The sequence below is a fragment of the Gymnoscopelus braueri genome, assembly GCF_963280865.1.
Source record: "Gymnoscopelus braueri genome assembly, chromosome: 5".
NCBI classification, from domain to species: domain Eukaryota; kingdom Metazoa; phylum Chordata; class Actinopteri; order Myctophiformes; family Myctophidae; genus Gymnoscopelus; species Gymnoscopelus braueri.
The window spans coordinates 14,737,367-14,762,954 of NC_137606.1; the positions used below are offsets into that span (position 1 = coordinate 14,737,367).

At 41.4% G+C, this 25,588-nt stretch overlaps 1 protein-coding gene across 3 annotated transcripts; it reads left to right on the plus strand.

Moving 5' to 3' along the window:
* The first annotated feature begins 1,273 nt into the window (after nucleotides 1-1,273).
* cul5a (cullin 5a) lies at nucleotides 1,274-24,978 on the plus strand. Of its 3 annotated transcripts, XM_080427852.1 has the most exons (21): nucleotides 1,274-1,331; nucleotides 2,656-2,765; nucleotides 3,809-3,908; nucleotides 4,801-4,977; nucleotides 5,682-5,823; nucleotides 6,239-6,384; nucleotides 6,657-6,737; nucleotides 7,167-7,260; nucleotides 7,449-7,579; nucleotides 8,644-8,751; nucleotides 8,889-8,953; nucleotides 9,092-9,151; nucleotides 10,920-10,940; nucleotides 11,656-11,788; nucleotides 14,952-15,083; nucleotides 15,292-15,415; nucleotides 15,687-15,862; nucleotides 16,223-16,384; nucleotides 17,045-17,163; nucleotides 18,637-18,760; nucleotides 20,009-24,977. In XM_080427852.1, exons 1-21 carry the CDS (start codon nucleotides 1,308-1,310, stop codon nucleotides 20,201-20,203), a joined length of 2,424 nt encoding a protein of 807 aa, XP_080283978.1. In that variant the 5' UTR covers nucleotides 1,274-1,307; the 3' UTR covers nucleotides 20,204-24,977. The 3 variants fall into 3 exon arrangements, with proteins under 3 accessions (XP_080283978.1, XP_080283979.1, XP_080283980.1); XM_080427853.1 differs by lacking the exon at nucleotides 10,920-10,940 and having other exon boundaries at nucleotides 20,009-24,978; XM_080427854.1 differs by lacking the exons at nucleotides 9,092-9,151; nucleotides 10,920-10,940.
* The last annotated feature ends 610 nt before the right edge of the window (nucleotides 24,979-25,588 follow it).

Here is a 25,588-nt window from a genome sequence, read left to right on the forward strand (position 1 = left end):
GTCTTGACAGGATTGCAAACAAAGAACCATCAAACCATATGAACCCATAGCCGTGTGGCTTCCCTGTGGATCTCTGACATCATGTTAATGACATCATGTTGATGTTTTGGGGGCTTTTTATGCCTTTATTTAGAAAGGGATAGGGAAAGTAGGCTGACAGTTAATGGGGGGGTGACACACAGCAAAGGTCGAACCGGGAGTCGAACCGGGAGTCGAACCCGCGACACGCTCTCAGGTTGGTATTGCAGCCTAGGGTGCCTGCACCGCCACGCTACGGCCCAGCCCAGGCCATGATATTGATGACACGATTGAAAATTGTAATAGCATTATTACCTCAAAGAGAAATGGGCTTGAATTTCAATTCAGGGTCCATTCATGGCTCATTCTAATGCATTGCATATTAACCTTGAACTTATAATGGTTGAGGGAGAGTCAATCACTGCCCGAACCCTAGTTGGGTGCAAACTCATTAACCACTTAAACCCCAGCATTCGCATTGTGGGGAAAGCTTTCGCTGCGAATAGCAGATCGACAAGCTCACAACGCTAGAGCAGGATTAACGGAAGGGCTTTAGGTGCTGAAGCACAGGGCAACCTTGGGGGTGGGGGGGGGGGGGGGTTACCAAAAAAAGAAAGTGAAAGAAGACTGAACTATCGCTGAAAAGCACAGAAATTTAGAAGCAGCGGCTGCTGAAGGAGCGCTAATGCGGTGAAACGCGCCGGTGAAGCCTCAATTTTCCACACCAACAAAATGAACCCGGGGGGCACCGTAACGGGTCGGGTCGTAGCACCGGGCACCACGAAGGGTTAATCCGGCCCTGCACAACGCTGCGTTGTGAGCTTGTCGATCGGCTATTTTCCGCGAAAGCTTTCCCCACAATAACATAAGACAGAAAATACACTAGTATTGAGCCCTGAGGGACTCCGGTTACCAATAAGGGTTTAAGATTAAAGGAGTAGTTCACTCAAAACATTTTTTATTTTCTATCAATTACACACCCTATGAAGCCTTGAATTCATGGATTTATTTTAGTTTTTGTCGTATTCCTAAGCCAATAATTTGATGACTGGGTGTATTTCCGGTAGGATATATTAGCATCTTTCAAGGCTTCATGAGGTGTGCAATTGATCATTGATAAAGGTATTTTTTGGGGTGAACTACTCCTTTAACCTTGGTTGCCGGACAACCAAATAGCCAATCACAGTGCGACCGGCCGTCCCTCCGGGCTATGGGCTCTAGACTTGTAGCAGCAGCAGCAGCATCGACATGACATCGCGAGACTACGCGCGGTGATAAGTTGAGGAAACATGGCGACGTCTAATTTGTTAAAGGTAAGAAACACTCAAACGTACCATAGTCTTTCACGTTTGTGAGGGCGTTTTCAACCCCTCACCGTCCAACATGTGCACTGAAACCGAGCACACGAGTCCATTTGAAACGGTCCTCGACACGAGCACATTGTCTGCAAAGCAACAACAAGACAAATGTAAAAGGTGTCTCTTTTAGCCTGTGCTACTTGCTAGCCCCAGTGCGCTAACGTCGCAGCTAACACTGAGCCGGCAGAACGCATATTATCCTTCTGTGTGGAAAACGAGCCAGACAAATACATCAACCCGGGTTTGATAAACTGTGTGTGAGGAGAACTGACTGTTTGTGTTTCTAATCTATCTGCTGGTAGGATTGTTGCACCACTGACTGTGCAGGCCAGGGTTAATAGAAATGATTAGTTGGCTAAGTTATTAGCTGGATAGCGTATACATGCTAGCAGTGGGACTCAGCTGTGACAGGTCAGCCCCCTCCCTCTCCCTCCCCCCTCCCATCTGACAGCTCAGATAACTTGGCCAGACAACTGGTCTGACAACAACGTTAGGCGAATCTGGTGTTGTGTTCCATAACAAGCTTTAAGTAGGGTGCTTTCACACAATATGTCCCTCTTTTTTTTTAACGAACCGAACTGAGTCCTCTTTAAAGTGCGGCAAGAAGTGGGACAAAAGAAAAGGGACTCAGTGCTTTTTGTGTTCACATTGTCAGTTCACTTGATGAAAGAGAACTTTTGAGTTCTCTTTCTGGTCCACTTCAGCTCTGAAGGGGCCTATCAGATCAGTCCTCTTTCTGTTCACACTATGTGATTCATGTGAGCTCAGACCTGTACCTGCTTTGATTCATTATGGGTGGTCTTCACCTGAAACAAGATGACCTCGCTGTACTAACGTAGCCTACATACAGTAGATACTAGTTCAGGCGCGCACTTCCGTGCAGTTTTGTCTGCTAAAATATTGGATTTTGTACCATACTTAATTGCTACAAAACCTTTTTGTAACACTTTATTGCTTGCTACATTGTACTGCAAAATGTAAACAAACCATGAGCTATCAGCTATCAATAATAGCTGATGGAGCATATCTGCAAGCATAGAGCAGGGGTCTTCAGGCCAAGGATCCCTTAGCTCACTTATCCCATCTCTCTCTCTCTCTCTCTCTCTGGTAGTAATATGCTAACTTATTCTGCTCCTCTCCATCTTCTGCCTCTTTCTACCCCCCCCCCCCCCCCCCCCCCCTCTCTCATCTTCCCACGATTAACTCTCACAATCCTTTCTGCACTCAATCCTTTCTCCCATTCCTCTCCTCTCCTCTTCTCTCCTTTCAACTCCTCCAGAACAAGGGGTCCCTGCAGTTTGAGGACAAGTGGGACCTGATGCGTCCCATCGTTCTCAAGCTGCTCAGACAGGAGGCCGTAACTAAGCAACAGTGGTTTGACCTGTTCTCGTAAGTGTTCACACCATCATCTCATTCCCCACCTCCTGTTACTGGTGGGCTGGCAGCTCATAATCACACTTACTTTGCTAGATGTTGTGGCTGCTGCTATTAATCAATGTCTTTGTGTTTTCACATTGTTGGCTCTTTCCCAACGACAGTGGGAACTCCTGAATGTGTGTGTTGTTTCTCAACCAGTGGGTTGTTTGGACAGGATTGCAAACAATCAAACGAACACTTACAGGAATACTGTCATTTAATATAAGGGATCCTTCTTTGTCGATGCAAAATTTGTATTGCAGTGCAAAACCAGTTGAAAACCACTGGTATAAGCAAAATAAAATGTATTGCCAATTGCCATTGCCTCACCTGAGGCTTTTACTTCATACAGTATTACGCAAATCCCTTGTTACACTTGGATAAAGTGTTTCTATGCATTTATTTTCCACATCTGTATTGTGAATCTCTGTCAGTAAATTGACGTGCATGACGTATTGCAAAGTACTCCACATAATAGTCTAAGTTCTCTGTTTGCACTGATATAACATGATACAATAGTTGGCTGATACGTCACTATAACCCAGGTCATTCTGTCAGATACATTTTTAGCGCACTGAATGCCAGGACAATGAAGGTACCACACATGCTGTTTTAGTGTATTGTATCCACACACACATGGAATAGATAAGCTTTGGAGGATTTACTTAGAACACCACACATTGTAATAGATATGTAGGAAATCCTGGGGATTATTATAACATTGTTATAGAGATATAGCTGACCATGGCAGAAATATCTAATAGAAAATATGTGAAATATTGTAACATTATTTTTGTTACATTGTTTTTGTGAAAGTATCTTAGAAAGTATCTTAGATTGCACTGATAATAAAACATATGTGAATGTACCAATGGCTACCAACCGAAAGGGACTAACCCAAAAGACAGATTTAGCAGAGTAGTAGGTGGCTGTGTGTTAAATAAAAAGGCTGCTGATTAAGGCTGTTGCTGCCCACTCCAGTTAATATTAATGGGTCATGGTTTTGCGTCTTCCAGTGATGTCCATGCGGTGTGTCTTTGGGATGATAAAGGCCCAGCCAAGATTCACCAGGCTCTCAAAGAAGACATCCTAGACTTCATCAAACAAGCCCAGGCTGTGAGTTTGTTTGGGTTTATCTGTACTGTTAGTCAGGGGATATAAAAAAAATCTTGGAATAAATTCCTTACCAAAAAAAATCTTCACCAATGTGTTTGTAAAGGTGTCTAGTAACACATCTCATAAAGACTGAAATGCAGTTTCCCTAGGAGAATTTGTGACAGCTCCTGAAAGTTGGGGTACCCACCATAACCTTATGTGGGGGGAAAAAAATCAAAATTTAATTCTGTTTTAAATAGCATGTGAGGGGTCAAACTAGGATGTTTTTATGATTCTGAATCCATTGCAAGCATTTGTTTTGCACCAAAACCACTCCTTGGGCTAAAAACGGCCATAGCCATCCTTTTTCCAGGTATACTTTTTGTGTAAAAAGCCCATTGAGATTGGGCCGTTTTTAGCCCAAGGAGTGGTTTTGGTGCAAAACAAATGCTTGCAATGGATTCAGAATCATAAAAACACCCTAGTTTGACCCCTCACATTTTTTTTCCCCGCATAAGGTTATGGTGGGTACCCCAACTTTCAGCAGCTGTCAAAAATTCCCCTAGGGAAACTGCATTTCAGTCTTTGTGAGATGTGTTACTAAACACTTACTTACAAACACATTGGTGAAGATTTTTTTTGGTAAGGAATTTATTCCAAGATTGGACATTTTTCTGCTAATATCCCCTGACTATGTATATGTGTTTGCCATTGTGGCAAGTTTTGAAAATGTGTGCATGAGAATAGTGTAGTGTGGGTGTGTGCGTGAGCCCCTTTATTTGTGTATGCAATTTATTTGGCTATTGCTTGCCCCAACAAAGATATGTCAAGCTACAGTTAAGAATATTTATTTATTTTATGGTAAACTGTCGAAACGAAAAAAAAGTTTGTGTGTGTGTTTGTCACACGGCAGCGGGTGCTGAGTCACCAGGACGACACAGCACTGTTGAAGGCCTACATCGTGGAGTGGCGTAAGTTCTTCACACAGTGCGACATCTTGCCCAAGCCATTCTGTCAGCTAGAGATCACCCTGATGGGCAAACAGGGCAGCAACAAGAAGACCAATGTGGAGGACAGCATCGTACGCAAGGTGAGACATGGGAGGAGGAAAATGGAAGGAAGGAAGGTCAGGAGAAGGAGTCATAAATGTACTGATGAATTGAATTGGCTCCTTGTGATGCTGGTGAACTTGGAACTGATGCTTATGCTGTGATTCGCTCTGTGTTACCTCAAATGCACCATAATGAGTGACGTCATTGACTCGCACAGTCTGCCATCATAAGCTGAAGGTGCATCGTAAAAAGTGTTTTGCATCCTGTTACCTCTTTGAAACACACCCATTGCCCAATACACTCTAAAGTCTAAACTGACTGGAGAGGGGAGCCGAGCTGACTGAGAGCTGAGAGAAATGTGTAATATTATGCATTTACCTACAAGAAAATGTGTACGTAATTGTAAGATACTGTACGTCATATAGTGTCCGTGTACATCCAAACAAAGGAAGGAATCACCTACGGGTCACATTTGAACATGAGATGATTAGCTAACACTATTGGCCAGATTGAAAGCGTCATTGACACGAGCGTCACTGACGCGTGTCAAGTTAGGCCACTTGTTCATACTGGAAGCATCAACTAGTCTATTTATATTTGGCTGCACCGCAATTATTAATTATTAATTTGAACCGCATCTTACCGACCTAACTATCTGTCTTTGCTCCTAACTTTATTTCTCCCTATTTCGCAATTCCTCTCTCTAACTCACTCTCTCTCCCTCCCTCCTTCCTCTCTTTAGTTGATGCTGGACACATGGAATGAATCAATTTTCTCCAACATCAAGAGCCGCTTGCAGGACAGCGCCATGAAGTTGGTCCATGCCGAGAGGCTGGGAGAGGCCTTTGACTCCCAGCTGGTCATAGGTGTACGGGAGTCCTACGGTGAGACGAGGGAATCGACGCAGAGAAACAACTGACTAAATGCAATAAGCAAAACAGAAATAAAAATAGATATACATTGCAACACATAAACACGCTCAAATATATAGTACATAATATAGTGTGTACTAACTATACTGTTTGAACTCTCACTACAAATTACAAAACATGGAAACCTAAACGCGCTCAAATATACATCTATGCCATTGCCATACTGTATACAGTGGTAACCACAAGAAAACCCACTAATGCATGCATACAAACAAATGAAGTTACACTTACACTTACACTCAGATTAAAATACATTCATATCTAATATCAAACGTAAAAATGCTTACAAAGAAATATAAGTACAGAGGATAACACTTCCTCCCTTTCTGTTTTCCCCTGCCACCTTTTCCTATGTCGTATCCTTTAGTCAACCTGTGTTCTAACCCAGAGGACAAGCTACAGATCTACAGAGAAAACTTTGAGAAGGCCTATCTGGACTCCACAGAACGTTTCTACAGAACACAAGCCCCGTCCTACCTGCAACAGAACGGAGTCCAGAACTATATGAAATATGTAGGGAATAACACTGATATTGCAGAATTTAGAATCATTACATTACAGCTCAGTATTTTGATACAATACAAAAGTAACAATACCCATAAATGTTAAGTGCATGTATCTCGATTGTTGTACTATACAGTATGTATATGCAAGAAAATATGGCACTCAACTAGGCCTTGCGGTCCAGCGCCATGTGCACACATGTGTAGTTCTGTGTGTATGTAAGAAACACTTAACTGATTTGATACAGGTTTACTGACTGGTACTCCTTGTTCTCTCTGCAGGCAGATGCCAAGTTGAGGGAAGAGGAGAAGAGAGCTCTTAGATATCTAGAAACACGTCGTGAATGTAATTCTGTCCAAGCAGTGAGTATCTCCACAGTCTTCCCAAATAACTTGGGGTTGAGTTTTGTTTCGTTGCATATTCCTTCTGAATTTCAAAAATGTCTTAATCCCATAATAAATGTCCAAACAGACATGTCTTATCTGAACAAATCTGTATCCTAGAGTGTGGTAATGCAATATAATGAGCACATCTGCAGCAGTTGGGGTTGTCTCCCTACTCTTCCATTGAGTACAACACTGGTTGACAATGTAATAATAAAGTTACTTGAAGTAGACGCTGTACCAGATTGGATACCAAGATGCGCCGCCATCTTTATTATATTTCGTTGCAATTACCTCTCTTTGTCAGGAGAGACATAAAACCAATTGTAAAATATGGACATTCTGTTTTGAATTGTTGTGTTAATGTCCAATTCTTGTCTTTGTGATGTTCGGCCCCTTGTGTCCTAGCTTATGGAATGTTGTGTTAATGCCCTGGTGACGTCATTCAAGGAGACCATCCTAGCGGAATGCCCGGGGATGATCAAGCGGAACGAGACGGACAGTGAGTACATAACTCCTTTACCTGCTAGTAATGAAGCAAGTAAATCACAGTGTAGGAGACTATTCTAAGGAACCTTCCCTGTTCATACAACACCCCTATTCAAATAGACCCTGTGGGTCACACTTATTTTCTAAACTGTATTTGTGTAACGCTCATTTCCGACCCCACCCTCCTCTCTCCTTGGGTAGAGCTGCACTTGATGTTTTCATTGATGGACAAGGTTCCTAACGGCATCGAGCCAATGCTGAAAGACCTGGAGGACCACATCATCAACGCTGGACTGGCAGACATGGTGGCTGCCGCTGAGACTATCACTACTGTAAGTACACACAGAGACTTGAATAAAGGTACTTGAGCTCAAACAAATGATCACACAGTTTTAACAGTTTTCAAAGATGAAAGGCTAGTAAAAACAAAAAGGAACTGGGGCTGAGGGGGTCAGGCACAAACAAAACTGAGGTTCTTCCTAGACTTGGATTATCATTGAGGTCTAGCTCAGTGGGTAATTACCTGGGGGTACACAAGATGTGGGCAGATGGAGACCGTAACCTACCCGCTCAGACATTCCTTTACCCAGCATGTGTTTTACCGCCCGACACAGTGTCCTACAAGATCTTTTTATAGGGTGAGAACTAGGTCAACAGCACCAATTGGTGAGGACCGATGAAAGTATTGCTGTTAACTACCATAATACCTACTAGTTCGGGCAGAAACCAGGTGCTGAAGTCTCTCCACAGGACGGTGTGTGGCAGTCGCTCTCCTTGGTGCTGAACTGTCCTACTCCATGTGGAGGGGCTGGACAGCATTGACACACATTAAAATATAGAGACACAATCATGACTATAGATCCCGTCAATACCCAGGATCTGACATGATGATTCCTTGCACAGTATTGCAGAGCCAGAAAAAAGGCGCGAGGAGCTAAACATGGAAGTTAAAAACACTGTATGACTCGCACGCACAAGAATCCAGGTCCACTCCAATCCTTGGTACCATTTATTCTCCTCAACAGTTAAATGTACAACAGTTCCCAGCAAACTATTATAACTAAACTTGAGACTTTGCAGTATTTGCATTAGTTGCAGTCAACAGAAAATGTCGGCTCCCACGCTCACCCCCTCTCTGTCCAAATTCCCACACTACTGTGCACAGGTGAACGCCATGATTAATTATTAGCGTGGCAGCGCCCAGCTCCGGTGATCAAGCCCACCACCTAATACCAGTGCAGTACCCAATCTGTCAAAGTCAATCAAAGCGTGCATACCATACGCCAATTGTAAAAACACGAGACTTTGCATTTATGTCACATATGGCTCCTACAGCAACCTGAGGTTATTTGAGGAAAGGGTTATCATGTTTTCCTGCATGTGTGTGTGTGTCCAGGACTCTGAGAAGTATGTGGAGCAGCTGCTGACTCTGTTTAACCGGTTCAGTAAGCTAGTGAAGGAAGCCTTTCAGGACGATCCCCGCTTCCTCACAGCCAGGGATAAGGTCTGTCGTTCCACCCACTTATGTACATCCACACCTCTCTCAGTATTTACTTTTCAATGCTCCATTAAGTCTGTGGAGAGTGAAGTAGTAATATCTTGATAACTTTTGTTTTTGTGTGTTATTCTCCTCTTCATTAGGCATTCAAAGCTGTTGTCAACGATTCAACGATATTCAAGCTGGAGCTGCCATTGAAGCAGAAAGGGTGAGAGAAACACTATGTTTTGTATTTGGAGAATGAGACATGTCAGGTTTTTTTCTTTTTTTTTAAAGATATTTTTATGTAGACAAACATGTCATACAAGTTTTCTGTTTTTTTTTTCACAACGACAAAAAACTAAAGACAAGACAACAACAAAAAAAAACAACAACAACAACCCACCCACCCACACACACAGTCCAGGTACAGTACAAGTTCCGTTCCATCTTTATATTTGCATGATTAAAAACATGATACAATATCCCATTTAGTTACAAGGACGCAGTGATGGGGGCACGGTGGCACAGTCGGTAGTGCTGTCGCCTCACAGCTAGAAGGTCCTGGGTTCGATTCCCGCAGGGGACGCTGTGGGCGCTGGGGGTGTGTTCTCTCCTCCGCGTCATCAGTGCCCATACCCTAGGTGGGGTTGGCGAAAGGGCCTTTCTGTGTGGAGTTTGCAAGTTCTCCCCGTGTCTCCTAGGGTAGGTACCCTCACAAAAACATGCAGTAATCCTGGTCACTATACTGCCTCCCCTTGGCCAGCCGGGGCGCCTGATGGAGGGGAAAGGAACTGGTTGGAATAACGTGTTCCAACCAGGGAAACTCTCCCCTGTCAGGTGACAAGAAGGTCAGTTGGCTCTCATGCATTGAAGGAGGCATGAGCTCGGCCCTGGCCTCCCTAGGTTGCCAGAGGGGAGGTAGTGCCCAGGATTACATAGACAATTGGCACTGGGTGTAAAAAATAGGGTTACAAAATCGTGGGATAAAAATAAAAATAAATACAAAATAAAAAGGACGCAGTGATGGTAATAAAGATATAAAATGACCCAATTTTTTCTCATACTGTATGTTGCTGGCTTCCTCATTACATTGTATAAAATCTTTTCAGGAGTACAATAGGAAGTCAATTCGTTCAACCAAAGTCTCAGAGAAGGAGAGTTTTCAAATTTCAGAGTTTTGAAGAATAATTTTTTTCCCAGCTGTGCCAGCCAGCAAAATAAAGTACTTCTTATAATGGCTTAATGCGAGTCCCTGTATGTCTCCCAAAATCCAAATCCTAGGGTCGGGTAGTATTTCAGACTCTACTATTTCTGAAGTTGTTCTAACAATATATATCCCAAACTCCTCCAAGCATGGACCGCTCCACAGCATATGAAGTAAATCTCCATCAGAGACTTTGCAGAGACAAGGAATCCTCTCAGGCCATAGTCAAACATTACAGAACTTATCTGGATTAAAGAGCTCATGTTGGACATTGCACATTTAATAAGTAATGGTTTGGCCATGGCCGTTTACATTTAGTTTGTGAATCAATCTTTGATCCAGGGACTTGTTGAGTAGACCTTTCAAGTCATTATACATTTGCCTGAAAATGCATAATTATTTTGGATCGCGTTTCCTATCTCAGGTAAGTTTTCTTTGTAAGTTAATGTCTCTGCTGTTTGATTTCTATACCTTACTGAAATTGATGGAATCCAATGACTTTGCATGAATTTGCAGTTGAAAAACTGGGTAATAGAAAATGTGGATCTTGGGAAAGAAATATAAACTAAATTATGTGACATGGTTAAAAAAGAAGGGATAAAAAGAGACCACTTATAGGTGCTGTATATAACATCCTTAGTAATGCTAAGGATAATGAAGAATAGCTTCAAAACATATATAATAAATTGAATAATGATCTTCGTACAGTAGAGGCTAATGGAAGGGATTTTTACAACGCACATATAAAATTACCACTAATGAAAATCTAAGCCTAATCCAGTATAAACTAATGACAAGAATGTATTACACTAGAGGATTCCATGTCCTCTGACAGATGTTTAAAATGTTGCACACAAAAGGACATACATGCCTTCTGGTATTGTTAGAAAGACTTGGGAGACTATTGAAAATATTGAGTTTTTTTTACATATAAATTATAAGTGCACAGTTGTGTTTACACCTATGATTTGTCTTTTTCAAAATATAGAGGAAATAAGACATCCAACAGGTAGGCAAATTCTTTTTTCATCTTTAGTATTTACAAAACTGTTATTGCAAAACTGGAAAAAAGAAGCACCTTCCCTTCAAAATTGGAAATCACTAATGAAATATTATTTGAGTATTGAGAGAAAAATGGCGGAGGACAGTGATAAAGAAAAATAATTTAATGAACCGTGGAGTTCAATTTATGAGGCACTGTAGGTGGAGTAGAGCTACCAAGTCACCCGGTTCTTGAAACCCTAAGGAAGTGTGTGTGTGTGTGTGTGTGTGTGTGTGTGTGTGTGTGTGTGTGTGTGTGTGTGTGTGTGTGTGTGTGTGTGTGTGTGTGTGTGTGTGTGTGTGTGTGTGTGTGTGTGTGTGTGTGTGTGTGTGTGTGGGGGTGTGTGTGTGTGTGTGTGTGTGTGTGTGTGTGTGTGTGTGTGTGTGTGTGTGTGTGTGTGTGTGTGTGTGCGTGCGTGCGTGCGTGCGTGCGTGCGTCTTTTCCTGTGTGTGTGGGTGTATGAGTGAGGGAGAGAATCTGAGCACGAATCAAACTACAACACTATGCTTTAGAATACGGTCTGCAGTAATGTGAAGTATACCATGAGTCATTGATGGGGCTAAACATGCCAGACTGCCATTATGGTAGTTTCACTAGTAGAATTTTTGTGTGTGCATCTAACATAAGTAACAGGTTTTATGTATGTGTATCGATGTGTACATGTCTTTGTCCATCTCTGTAGTGTTGGTCTCAAGACTCAGCCAGAGTCAAAGTGTCCTGAACTGCTGGCCAACTACTGTGACATGCTGCTGAGGAAGACTCCTCTCAGCAAGAAACTCACCTCAGAGGAGATAGAGCTTAAACTCAAAGAAGTGGTGAGTGACTGGTTTCCACTACAAAAGAAGACCCATAATATCCGGATCATTGGTTCATGTATTTAGAACAGGACTAAAGTGTTTGCATACATGAACACAGTATAAATGTACAGATCCGTATGGGAGAGTATAGATGTACACTGTGTCACCGGGTGCACTTCCCAATGTGTTTATCAGGAAATATCACTGGTTCGGTCTCCACTTTAGCACTCTGTGCTAATGGAATCCTTGAGCAGAATTCATTAACCCATTAAGACCTGGAGCCGATTCTACAAATATCTTTCTACAAACAGTTTTCTGAAAAACGTATGTTGTGTGGTGCTCAAACCTTTTCATGTCAAGGACCCCCAAAATTATATGTATTTGGCCACGGACTCCCATCTCAATATATTTTGTTCCAGGGACCCCCCAGAAATAAAGATTTGAGTTACAAATGTTCGCATAAAAAAAAGTATATATTCAAACATTTGCACACATTTTCACGATTTTTCAAAAATCGCAGATATACAAGCTCACAGCGCGGCACGATGTGAGTGACGTGCTGTGAGCTTGTACATCTGCTATTTTTGAATAGCCAACACTAAAATCTAAAATTACAGATGCTTTCCCGGTTTGAATGGGTTATAAAGCCTTCACTAACTGGAGGGTGCTCTGGAGAAGAGCATCAGATAAACAACAGAAAATCTAATCACGTGGATCTCGGAATCCACGCGGGAATGGCGTGACTCCTATGTGGCTCGTCTGTGATGTCCGTCATATCTATGGCATCAGTCGTCTATATGACAGCGGTTCTCAACCTGTGGGCCGCGAGGGTATTGCAAGTGGGGCCCCCAAGTAATTGGCAAAATTACTAAGATTTTAATGATAATATAACATGAATATTAAAAAGTGATACTAAGAAATAAGAGCTTAAAGTGTACTACATTAGTTCCATTGATCCAAGGTGGAACATAATCGATTGATTGATCATTAAAATAAACATGCTCTGAAAATACCTGCGGGACACCCATCTGACAACTTAATCTTAAACTTAATCGGCTTCCGTGTTAATAGTCAGATGGTGAGTCATGGAACACTTTCAAGATTTTCAAGTGGGGCCCTGATCCAGAAAAGGTTGAACCGTATCTATGACCGTGTCTATGACATATCTACCGTAATTTTCCGGACTATAAGCCGCACCTGAATATAAGCCGCACCAGCCAAATTTAGGGAAACTCCAAATCCAAATGTGTACATATACAAGCCGCACTGGACTATAAACCGCAGGTGTAAAATCCATAGATTAAGAAGGTCCCCTAGTGGCCGTTAGCTGTAAAAATCCATAGATTAGCCGCACCGTTGTATAGGCCGCAGGGTTCAAAGCATGGGAAAAAAGTAGCGGCTTATAGTCCGGAAATTACGGTATCTATCTATGACATACGCCTCCAAATTTGGGCAAGGTTTCAGCCCAATCAGAGTTCCATTAATGTCCATTATAGGCCTGTTCTGTATGACGATGATGAGCTGTCAATGATCTCTAATGACGTTATCGTAGATTATGTTCCGTTACTAAATGCACCAATATATTTGATCACAGTGAGTTTGAATCGCCTTCTCCTGTGGCTGCCACTGCGCCGCTACTGAGAGTGTGCTGTGTACTTCTTATTTGTTGTGTTGTGTTGTGTAGACCAGAGGAACTACGCTATGGTTTCAGGTTATAGCCTGTTTTATACTAAAGTTGCACGTCGGTGTCACGCACCAAAAATACCCCAAAAGTTAGCAATGCTTTACGATCTAATGCGTTATGAGCTTATTTCTGCAACCAAGTATCAGTAATCAAGCATTACATCTTAATGCTGTGAGACTCAAGAGGCATTGGCATAACCATAGACCGTTTTTGGAGTTGTTTTAACACTACATTTCTCTTAATAAATCAATGGTACACTACAGCAGACATTTCAGTGAAGTGGAATTGTCTTTTTTTATATGGAGAATAGCTTGTTAAAATAACGCAGCACGCACACTAAAAGTACAACCTAATCTAATCCACGCAGTGCTAAAATGCTGGAGTAAAGTGACAGACCTTGTGCAGCAGACTGCAGCAGAAAACATCCAGCGGACTTTTCAAGAATGCAGATGCAAACAGGTTCTACTCGCCCCGTAATTTTACTCAACCTTCCATCGCGGATGCGTTTGATTGAATGACTGTTGCACTGAAACCCTATATACGCCAAATAGCTAAAATAGCCAACCTACAAGCTCATAACGTGTCATAACGTGACATTTTGTGAGCTTGTAAATTTGCTATTTTTGCCAATCGTTAACATTATTTGCTGTTGGAACTATTTTTTGCAGAATTTATGGCCAGCGTTGAGATGCCGGGGTTGAATCCGTTAAAGCAACTCAATTGCGCCACTCAGTGGCTGTTGCTTTTTAAACACTAGAGGTTCGGGCCTCTAAATGGCCCTCACATATCAGATAGATTTTTATCAAGTATCAACAGCAAAAAATATATACAATGGAAACAGATTTTTGCCAACCAGATTTGAACCACATTCCAGGTGGTTTGAAATGCGCTTGAAATCTGATTTATGAAGGTGTATCTCAGTCTGGAATCTGGATGCTCTAGCCAATCAAGTTGGATATCAAACTCTACAAAATGTAACGGGAGTGCTATTATGGGAGAAATGCCTTATCTTTACGACAGTACATTGTACAGTGTTGTTGTGTGTATCAGCGTTCCCCATTTTGCTGATGGAGGAGTTCCGAGTTATGCACTGTAACCAGAGAGTGATATATGGCATGACAGGCGAGATAACAGATCTCCAATCCTCAATTTCTGTTGTTGTTGTTGTGTGCACTGTTTTGTACTGTATGTAGGCTGATGCCTGACTTATACCTACATCGTACAATGGTGTCATGTGCAGAAAATAGCTGATTGATTTACAGGCTCAGATGCGATGTGTTGCAAGCTTCTAGGTCTGCTTTTTTCAGCGAGTGAAGGTATAAATGAAAGCATTATACTCAGACCTACGTTGTTGTTAACTCAATTACCACAACAACCAATTGCAGATAGACAAACAAATCGGATCTGATCACTTGCAAATACCAGTGTGAACAGTCGGTACTAAAGATCGTATTTGGAGTGTCAGCTAAAATGACACAAAATGTCAATTCTTCCCAGCTCTTGGTGTTGAAGTATGTCCAGAACAAAGATGTGTTCATGCGCTACCACAAGGCCCACCTGACTAGGCGTCTCATCCTGGACATCTCAGCAGACAGCGAGATAGAGGAGAACATGGTGGAGTGGCTCAGGGTGAGTTAGACCCCACCCATAATGTGTCTCAACCCCACCCTACAACACATAAGGGTTTTTGAGTCCTCCCAAGGTACACTCTTAAAGACCACCCCTTTGGGATGATCATTGTTGTACAAGTTTTAATTGTCTGTCATTGGTATTTTAATATTTAATGGATATATTGGCTTTCTTCCTATTCCCTATTTGTTTCATATTCCCTATGTAGGAAGTAGGGATGCCAGCGGACTATGTGAATAAACTGGCCAGGATGTTTCAAGACATCAAGGTGTCAGAGGACCTCAACCAAGTCTTTAAAGAGATGCATAAACACAACAGGCTGGCACTGCCAGGTACCCTGCACGCACGCACACGCACACACACACACACACACACACACACACACACACACACACACACACACACACACACACACACACACACACACACACACACAGAGAGAGAGTTAGAGCTTGGTACTGTATCGTTCACAACTGCTCAAGACACGGTATTGATACCGTAAATGGGATATATATTATTATATAATATACTTTTTATGCTTTGGTGTGAATGAGTTAAACCGCTGTAATAATCAGGTGTGTGTGTCTCTTTTGGCTCTTGTAGCGGACAGTGTGAACATAAAGATCCTGAATGCTGGGGCGTGGTCGCGGAGCAGTGAGAAGGTGTTTGTCTCGCTGCCCACGGAGCTGGAGGACCTCATCCCAGAGGTGGAGGACTTCTACAAGAGGAACCACAGCGGACGCAAGCTGCACTGGCATCACCTCATGTCCAACGGCATTGTGAGTGGAGTGGACAGACGTACACGTGGATGCTGAAATACAGAGGGCGACGGATGCATACACACACACTAACTGGAAAAAGCACTTCATTTGAAAATTACGTGGGTGTTTTATGTGAAAGGGTGATGCAAAGTAAGAATCAGCCTGTAGGTCACAACACGTCACAACGCGACACGTTGTGATCTTATAGATCTGCGATTTTTGGGTTGTGTAGACGGATAAAAGCGGTCATAGTACAGAGCCAACTCGGTTCAAGTTTAGAGGGTTTAAGTGGTTACACCTCCTCTTCCCTCCATCTCCTTCTCTGCCCCTTTTTACCCTCTTAACATCCTCTTCTCCCCTTCTTCTCCTCCTTCTCAGATCACCTTTAAGAACGAGGTGGGTCAGTATGACCTGGAGGTCACCACCTTCCAGCTGGCTGTGTTGTTTGCGTGGAATCAGAGGCCCCGCGAGAGAATCAGCTTTGAGAACCTCAAACTGGCCACAGAGCTGCCTGACGCAGAGCTGCGCCGCACACTCTGGGTGAGAGGATAGATGAGCAGATTCATATACAGTACATACACACGCACGCACGCACATATACACACACAACCTGGCTGAGGAGACAGACACTAGGGCAGTTGTGGCTCAGGAGGTAGAGCTGGTCGTCCAATGATCCGTGGGTCGGCGGTTCGGATCCCGGCTCCTCCTGTCCACATGTCGAAGTGTCCTTGGGCAAGACACTGAACCCTACATTGCCTCCAATGAGTCGGTCGGCGCTAGCTTACCACCATTGGTGTGTGAATGTGGGAAGTGAGGACGCTGGCGTCGACTGTTCGCCGCTTCACCTCCCAATGTATGAATGAAAGAACCATTGTAAGCTGCTTTGTGTAAGTGAGTACTAAGAAAAGCGCTATAAAAATGCAATTCATTATTGTATTTACAAGTTCCCACACATACAAATCCCTGGGTTCACATACATCTGTACATACTCCTACTGTATGCACAGATAGAGAGGGACAGCCATGCAAACCTACAGTAAGTGTAGATTGCACACATACATGGACCATTTTAAATCGGTTAACTTTTACATCCTTTGTTTGTTTAAATCCTTTGCCTGCAGTTCCTGGTAGGCATCACTCAATGGCTGCACACACACACGTGTGCCCAGTCATCAGTCATGTCTGTTCCTTCTATCCACAGTCCCTGGTAGCCTTCCCTAAACTGAAGAGACAGGTGGTGTCCTATGAACCTTCAGTTACCTCGCCCAAAGACTTCACCGACAGCACACTCTTCTACGTCAACCAGGAATTCTCTCTCATGTAAGTCAGAGTCCATTTATATGCTGTATTTATAGTCTAGGTGTGGCTGTGGTAGTATTCAGGACAGGTGAATCCTGAAGTAATACTATTTCATAATGTATGCATCTTAACTCATTCACTGCCACTGACGTAAAAAACGTAATTTGTCCCGTTTACCAATCCTGCCACTGACGTAAAAAACGTAATTTTATTTTTTTGAAAAAAATTAATTTTTTTTTTTTTTTTTTTTTTTTTTTTTTTTTTAGTTTTTTTTTCAAATTTGACCCAAAGACCAAGGAGATATGATTTGTTAAAGATCTACACTCCCATACACTTCCTTGTTAACTTAAAACTTAAAAATTCTGTATCTCGGCTCCTGAGTACTTTTTTTTTTAAATGAAAAATCTCTGGCAGTGGGCAAACGCGGCCAGCAATAATTGTGGCAGTGAATGAGTTAACATACAGTAGTTAAAGCCATACTGTGTAACTTTTTCAATTAAACTAAATTGAAAATTGCATTTTTTTTTTATATATATATTTTTGATATAATCTTTCAGTACGTATGTATATTTTTCACAATCACTATTCAACACTATTAAATACTATTTCTGATCGTGTGGCCACCGACACTTGCGGCAAAATTACTTAGGCACCAGAAATGTATTTATGTATTTTAGCATTAATAAATGGAGTTTCTGATGACATGTTTTGTGTTCCAAAATATCCTTGAGCGCTACGAACCTGCAGCATTCATTTCTCACCATTCCTTCCCTTAGTGATAAACACTGTAATGACAGAGCTACCAGTAGGTGTCGCCAGAATAAGACTAGTGAAATGAACGTTACACAACTTTAAAGAAACAAAACATATTTATTTAGGAAGCAGTGGTTTGTTTTGAGATGTAGCAAATATTGTGGACAGAGGACAATGGACAGAAGGATTTATCAGGAATATGTACTATTCTTAGGGAATCACAGAAATTTAGGGAGACGGATGGAATGAAAGATTGAATGCTTTTGAACCTCATGTCAAATGATGGATTAACACTCAATCAACATATCTCTGCTGTCGGGAAGAAACCAGCTAACTCCAAAATGTAAATTTTTCAGGAAATGAAAAAACAAAACAAAAAGTGGAGTTAGGAGGTTTTGTTCATCATTGATAAGAACAGCTGAATGGACCTCCAAGCTCACAATGAGGTTGGAGGTCAAAAGGGGGTGGAGCCTGGAGTCTGCTAACTCAACCCCCCTTTGGCGGAGTTAGCTGGTTTAGCAGAATGTTTGAGGATCCAATGGAGTTAGCTGCTTTTGGCAGAAGCGCTTTTTAATACTTTTCATTGGTTCAATATTTTTTTAACCAACACACAGACGTAAAGGGTGTTCAATAGCACTAATTTATGGGGAAAAAATTAAAAAGCTCAAAAATTTAGTTAGCTGATTTCTGCCCAACAGCAACGATATCAAAACATTGATATCATTCCACTTTTTGTCCCAGCAAAAACTCCAAAGTCCAGAAGCGCGGAAAGATCAACCTGATTGGTCGCCTGCAGCTCACAACAGAGAGGATGAGAGAGGAGGAGAATGAAGGCATCGTTCAGCTGAGAATACTCAGAACTCAGGTACGGTGTGCAGGGTTTGCACAGATGCTGGAAATCACTGAATGGCCTTGAATTTGAATGTTATTTTTTTACAAGCCAGTGTTGAATTTTGCTTGACTTATACTTAATTTAATTGGTGATGATTATAATCTTTGTCACATATTACATTACATTACAGTCATTTAGCAGACGCTTTTATCCAAAGCGACTTACATTAAGTGCATTCAACATAGGTAGGGAACGAAACTACTAATCAGTCACCAGAAGTCTTTAAGTGCATTCTCTTCTAAAACAAGCAACTAAGAGTATACCTAGCGCTAAGGTAAAAGTGCAATATATATCAGCTATCTACTTTCATAAACAGATGAGACAAATAGGAAAATCAAATGAGCAAGAGCTAAAACAAATAAGTGTATCGAATAAACAAGATACAATAAAACAAGAGTTCGTACAAATGACACAGATGCACATGCTTTCATAAAATACAGCCTCACATTTACTGCCAGAACTATTTCAGATTTTTAGCTGTTTTATGCCAGAGATTTTTCATTGAGAAAAAAAAAGTACTCAGGAGCCGAGATACAGAATTTTAAAGTTTTAAGTTAACAAGGAAGTGGATGGGAGTCTAAATCTTCGAAAAATCATATCTCCTTGGTCTTTGGGTCAATTTTTCTTTTTTTTTATGTAAAAAAAAAAAAAAAATCTCCTAAAAATGCATATATGCGTTCTTGGCAAGCAATGTGTTAACCCATTCACTCTGGGAACGCATCTCTGTCATTTTAGATTTCTTTGGCTATTAAAAAATATCAGATATACAAGCTCATCCATCATCTATGAGCTTGTAGATCTGCTATTTTTGAAAAATCGTGAACATTTGTGCAAATCTTTAAATATATAAATATTTTCTTCCAGGGACCCCCAGAAGCAAAGATCTGAGTTACAAATGTTCGCTTTAAAATATATATATATATTCAAAGGACTTTTCTAAAATAGCAGATCTACAAGCTCATAGCGCGGCACCTTGAATAGCCAAAGAAATCTTTAAATGACACAGATGCGTTCCCGGATTGAATGGGTTAAATAGCAATACAGTAGAAAATGGGAGAGTTGTGCTTTGTTTGAATGGGATGGCTTTTTCCATCTCCCTAACAACCCGTCTTTCTCTCCCCTTCCTCTTTTATCACCCTGTCCGCTCCCTTCCCTTCCCTCCTTCTGGCTGTCGTTCCTTATCCCCACCCCGCCACCACCTCACCCTTTTCCCACTCGCAGGAGGCCATCATACAGATCATGAAAATGCGCAAGAGGATCAGCAATGCCCAGCTGCAGACGGAGCTGGTGGAGATCCTCAAGAACATGTTCCTGCCACAGAAGAAGATGATCAAGGAGCAGATCGAGTGGCTCATCGAACACAAGTACATCAAACGAGACGAGACCGACATCAACACGTTCATCTACATGGCCTAGAGAAGAAGAAGAAGAACATACTGTACGAGAGAGAGAGACGGAGAAAGGAAGGGACAGGGGAGGGAGACAGCTTTTCTCTAGCTCTGTTTTTTTGTACAACCACGGCCTGCGACCGAACGATTTAAACAACTGACAGAAGAGCAAAGGGAGAGAAGGATTGTAGCAGAGGAAAGGTCTATAAAGGAGGAGTACGTTGTGTTTGAAGACTGAAATTGGAGGGGGCGGGCGGGGGGGGATCTGACTGACGACGAGCGATGACGTTGATGGATAAAGACGAGGTATTCTGCGGGAGGAGGAGTGTTTTTTCTTGTGTTGAGTGAGACGTTCCGCCAGTTGTGAAGATTGTCGCGTTGTGTGACATCCGAGTCGAGGCTGACCGGCCGGACTTGCCTTGCTGGCTGTACGCCTCTTACCGCTCTCTCTTGTGTTGACGGCAGGAGGTTGGGACGGCAGCCGAGCGCGGCAACAGCCCCACTGCTCAGAGAGGAAATCAATTAATGACATAATTGAATTAAATACTTCCTGCCTTACTTTCGTTTTTAGACAGGCTGCAGAAGAGAAGCCGGGGAGGACGGGAGGACAAACTGACCGGTAGACGTCAGTCAATCTATTGATTTCACTTGGATGTCACGGGTCTGATCTGTGGCCATTTTTTGTGAAGGCCACGTTACGTCCACCATTTTGCATCCCTCCCATTAAGGATTGAATTTGTTTAGGGATGTACAGTGACATTGGGCAAGTGGAGGCCCGTGAGGAGGAATGAACAAAGACTGACTAAATTAGTTACTACCGAGGAGTATTTTGCCAAATGTGTGTGTGTGTGTGTGTGTGTGTGTGTGTGTGTTGTGTGCATGGAGAGTGGCTGGCATTTTCAGTGAGTGTATGTGTGTGTCCGCGTGTGTGTGTCCACCACTCTCAACAGCATGCTGCTCTCTGAAATGTTTGCATTCATTGGGGGATCTGTCCTATTCATTAATGGTTGTGTCTTGAAGGTCATAATAGTATAAGATGTTACCCCCCCAGACAAAATGCTGGTAAATGTTGGCTGTGGCTGATATATGGCAGGCAACCAGCCGTGATTTGCAGTTCTAGTTGGCTGCTAATAGGGAAGTTTGGTGAGTTTTTAGATGTACCAACAACTGAGGCCGGTGGACAGAATCTGAATGTGGTGCTTCGTAGAAAAGCCAAGACAATGAAATAGAACAAATGACCTACACACTGAAGTAATCCTCCCTGTGTGACAGTTTATTCACCTCAGTAAAGAACTAAAGAAGCATTAACTTGGTGTGCATTTCAATTCCAGTAAAACCCCCAACTCAGTCAGAATGCACCATACATATCAAATAAAAAACATTTCCCTAACGATATGAGGTTATGCAGATATGCAATTGTTTGTGTATTCACACTGCATAAACAATTGCATTCAAGTTTAACAAGCAGTATATGCAAAAAAATGACAATGCCTCTGTGTGGTGCCATCGCCAACCCTCGCCCACAATAATCTGAAGTCACTCGTCAGCCTGATTTATACTTTGTTGAATGACGTACGGTATATATTTGGCGAGCGACGTGGTCATATGATGCAGTACAAATGGGCTTTTCAAAACCGGCCATGTCTTGTCTGTGTCACTTTTCCAACTTGCTTGTGTTGATAACGACGGGTATTAAGTGTTCAAATGCGGTGTTGCAAGGTAACACAAATTGGGTCTCAAACCAGACATCACTTGTTGAAAAATGACATTGTATTTAAAAATGATTACAAGTAATTTACCTATAGAGTATATACAGTCAGTGTGTACTCTATAAGTAAATTAGTCTGACAGTCTACTGAAAGATCTTCGTTACAAATGCACCAAGAGGGCTGTAGGGAGAACCGCTGTCAAACTGGTGTCGTACAGCAGACCTCTTATCGTCACCGGTGCGTCTGTGAATTTGACCCGTGATGGTTCAACAGAACATTTTACAATCTAGCCCGACCGATACATCAGACTGACCAATGTATCAGCCATTATTTATGGTTATCGGCAATTATGCAGCCGTCTTGTCCCGTTTTTCAAACACTTTAAACTTGGCGTCCATAGTCTTCGCAACTCGTGGCGATGCGTCGTGAGCTTGTAGACTGGCTATTGAAATGTTTTTTGAATAGGGCTTAAGTTGTTAAATAAAAATCTGCTGTTTTTTTTATCAAACATTTGTTTATAAAGATAAATATCCTCAAATAGAAACTTAAATCTAATCTAAGTTTTTCAAATTAATTAGAATTAATTTTGCACTTATGACAAATCGGTAATCCGTGGTCTAGGGCTCTTGTACAAACCACCCCAATCTCTATGCCCCAAATTTCATTGGTAGATTGATGCAATGTCTCTCGAAGAAGCCATTCAGCACCAGACATTTGCTATCTTATCACTTGTGGTCAGTAGAGTAGTATTACAGTAGCTGATGAGGTGGTTGGATGCTACACAGTTAGGGCTAAAGTAATATAACATGCTAATTATGTTTTTTGTTTTTTTCTTATATACTGTAGGATGAACAATAATTTACACACACGGTTTTCTCTTGAATAACTTTGCTTCCTGGTCAGGCTGTCAGTTGCTGCAGCACTTTGTGACTACATTGTTCAAAAATATATAAAGGCTGGTGCAATATTCTGACCTCGGCTTGACCTCAATGTGTCCCATACCTGATGTTTTTTTTGTCAGTGCTGAGAGAGCGAAGAGAAGATGCAGAAGATGAGAGGATGTTGCCAAAGTTAAGACAATAGCTCATGAATCATCCCTAGACACAGAAACCCTACCCCTACGGCAAATATCTTCCATGATTTTTTTTTTTTTTTTAATGCTGGAGAATACATGTCTTTATTGCTGTTTTTGAGCAAAAAACAATTCACAAAATATTACATTGTCTAGTTTGTATATACAGTATCATTTTCATAATCGGTATGCTAGCACAAGATAAGATGAATGTACTCGTAAGTTATAGTTTCAAAACTTTTTGTTAAATTTCACAGTCAAATTCACATGGACACCAGATGAAGGTTTTTTGTTTAGTTTTTTTCCTACCTCTTAGAAAACAAAATGAACAGTAGTCAGGGTCCCAAGTACCACAGGTTTAGGTCAAACCGGTTTCTACCAGGGGAAGAGAAAGAACTCAAGCTAATGAAACAGAAGCAGATAAGGCAGAAAGACTACAGTAGTTAACTAGCCAGACTAGTTAACCAACTCAAATCTGTTCAAATAAGTTTATTTACACTGGTTTGGTTTCTGTTTTAACCTCTTGGGTGATTTTGTTTTGTTGCACTAATTAAATTGTGCTGTCAACTGCAACAGTCAACATTTTTAACCAAATTTGTTAAGTTTGCTCAAACTGAAATTGATGGAAGTGTAAACCATACTATGGTTTACTATGGTTTTCTAAGCTATCTGTATTGGCCAGTGATTTTTGTACAGCATCTGTATATCCCTGAGTATAATAGTCCTCGGCAGGCAAAACATGTTTCTAGAGACAGTGGCCTCTGTCGCTATACTATTTTTTGGCACCTGGTTCTCATTGGATTGACGGTAAAATCTGCAGTGTTAATTTAACTCTGAAAGTGTAAAAATGTACCCATAAGGGTGCAGGAACCATTGTTTTTAAAGTACCGATCCTCTTTGTGAACAAAAAGGGTGAAAGCATTTCCATGCTGTGAAAATCTCAAGTAAGTTTAATTTATGTCCATGTTTTGCCTGGCTTCTATGCATTAAGGCTATCCACTAGGAACCTCTGTTTGCAGTGCTGGATTCGTTCCCTTGTGATCCCCACATCACTGAGAGCCTAGCATGTTTTTAGTTCTTGAAGCACTAGAAGTTAAACATGTCAAACTGCATGTGACCGAATGCTGCACTTGGAATGGGCTTCTCATATAGTAGCTCTAATAGCATCAGTGAACCAGTGTTCCGCATAAGCTTACATTGCCCTGTAGAAATTGGGTAGAAGTGAAAAGAAAAAAAATCTGATCATATTTTCACTGCACTGAAATCCTAAATGCTTCAATATTACAACAAATGCACTCTTGAAGGGGGAGAATGGTAGCCTGTAAACCCCTCCCTCAGGAAATCTCATTTGCATTTGATTAATCAAATGCAAATGAGATTTCCGGAAGGCGGGGTTAACCAGGCTAGGAGAATGGGCAGAATGAGTGTTTTGCAGCTGAAGATTGCCCTGAACACTGCATATTCTTTTCTTTATTTTTGTGTTTTTCTTTTTTTTTGGGGGGGGGGTTCTGAACTTAAATCAGCCTATGTAACGCTAAAGTATGATCTACTCTGCAAAAGACATCAATTTGTCAACTACTTTCTGAGAAGTTACCAATAATCCCTAAAAGTGTACAATGAATTGTTTTGTTGCTGTCAATTTTGTTTCATATGTTGCAACAAAACCCAAAGGCCCTCCAGCTTGTGAGACTGAATTTTCATGATATTTATTATATTTATACATCATTCAGAATGTCATTTGCTTCATGCGTTTCAATTCTTTTGTTTTGTTATTTGTAGAGAATCCCTTTCCCTCAAGAGGGTCATAAAATACGTTTTTGTTATTATTGGTACATTTATAAAGAAGGCTTGGTGAAAATGTAGAGGTGCTGGCTTGTGGAAAGGTCTATGAAGATTGTGTAGCAGCCGCACACTAGTAGCTCTCATGCAAAAGTATATATATTTATTTAGAAATTAAAACCAACATGTCTTCACCAGGGATAGTGAATGACAGGAATGAGTGGAAGGAATGTTTATATTGCCTACTGTAATTACCAAATGTATCCAAACTCGTAATATAGAAGAGAACAGGACATGGACCTATAGAGAAGCCATTAATATAATTTGGATAACAGCCTTAACATGACAAAATTATGCATTATAGGAGAGGACATCCATGTCTATAAGGGTTCGAAGGAAAATGACTTGATATGAGTAAAATGTTAAAACTCTAAACTATTGACTCATTAAAATTCTAAATATAAAAAATCACAAGAAAGGCCTAATGTCAAACTGCATTAAGGCTGTGAAGTCTGGTGGTGATAGATCCACACTACCTCTCACCTCAATGAGATCATAATGAAACTTACTGAGTTGATTACTTCCATGAAGACAATGATTTATCGTATTACAAGTTTTCTGAAATTGTATATTTAAATATGCAAATTAGGCATTTAGTCCATGAGCCAGAGCCCCAAAATTGAGCCAGATATTGAATATTCCCTCGTTAAAAACCTTTGACTCAAACATCTTAACAAAATGAAATAAGAATGTTCACTCTGGCTTTGTCCAATGTTCCAATGTTGATTCTGGAAAGGGCATATATTTTCGTAATGCCTAATTTGCATATTTAAATATACAATTTCAGAAAACT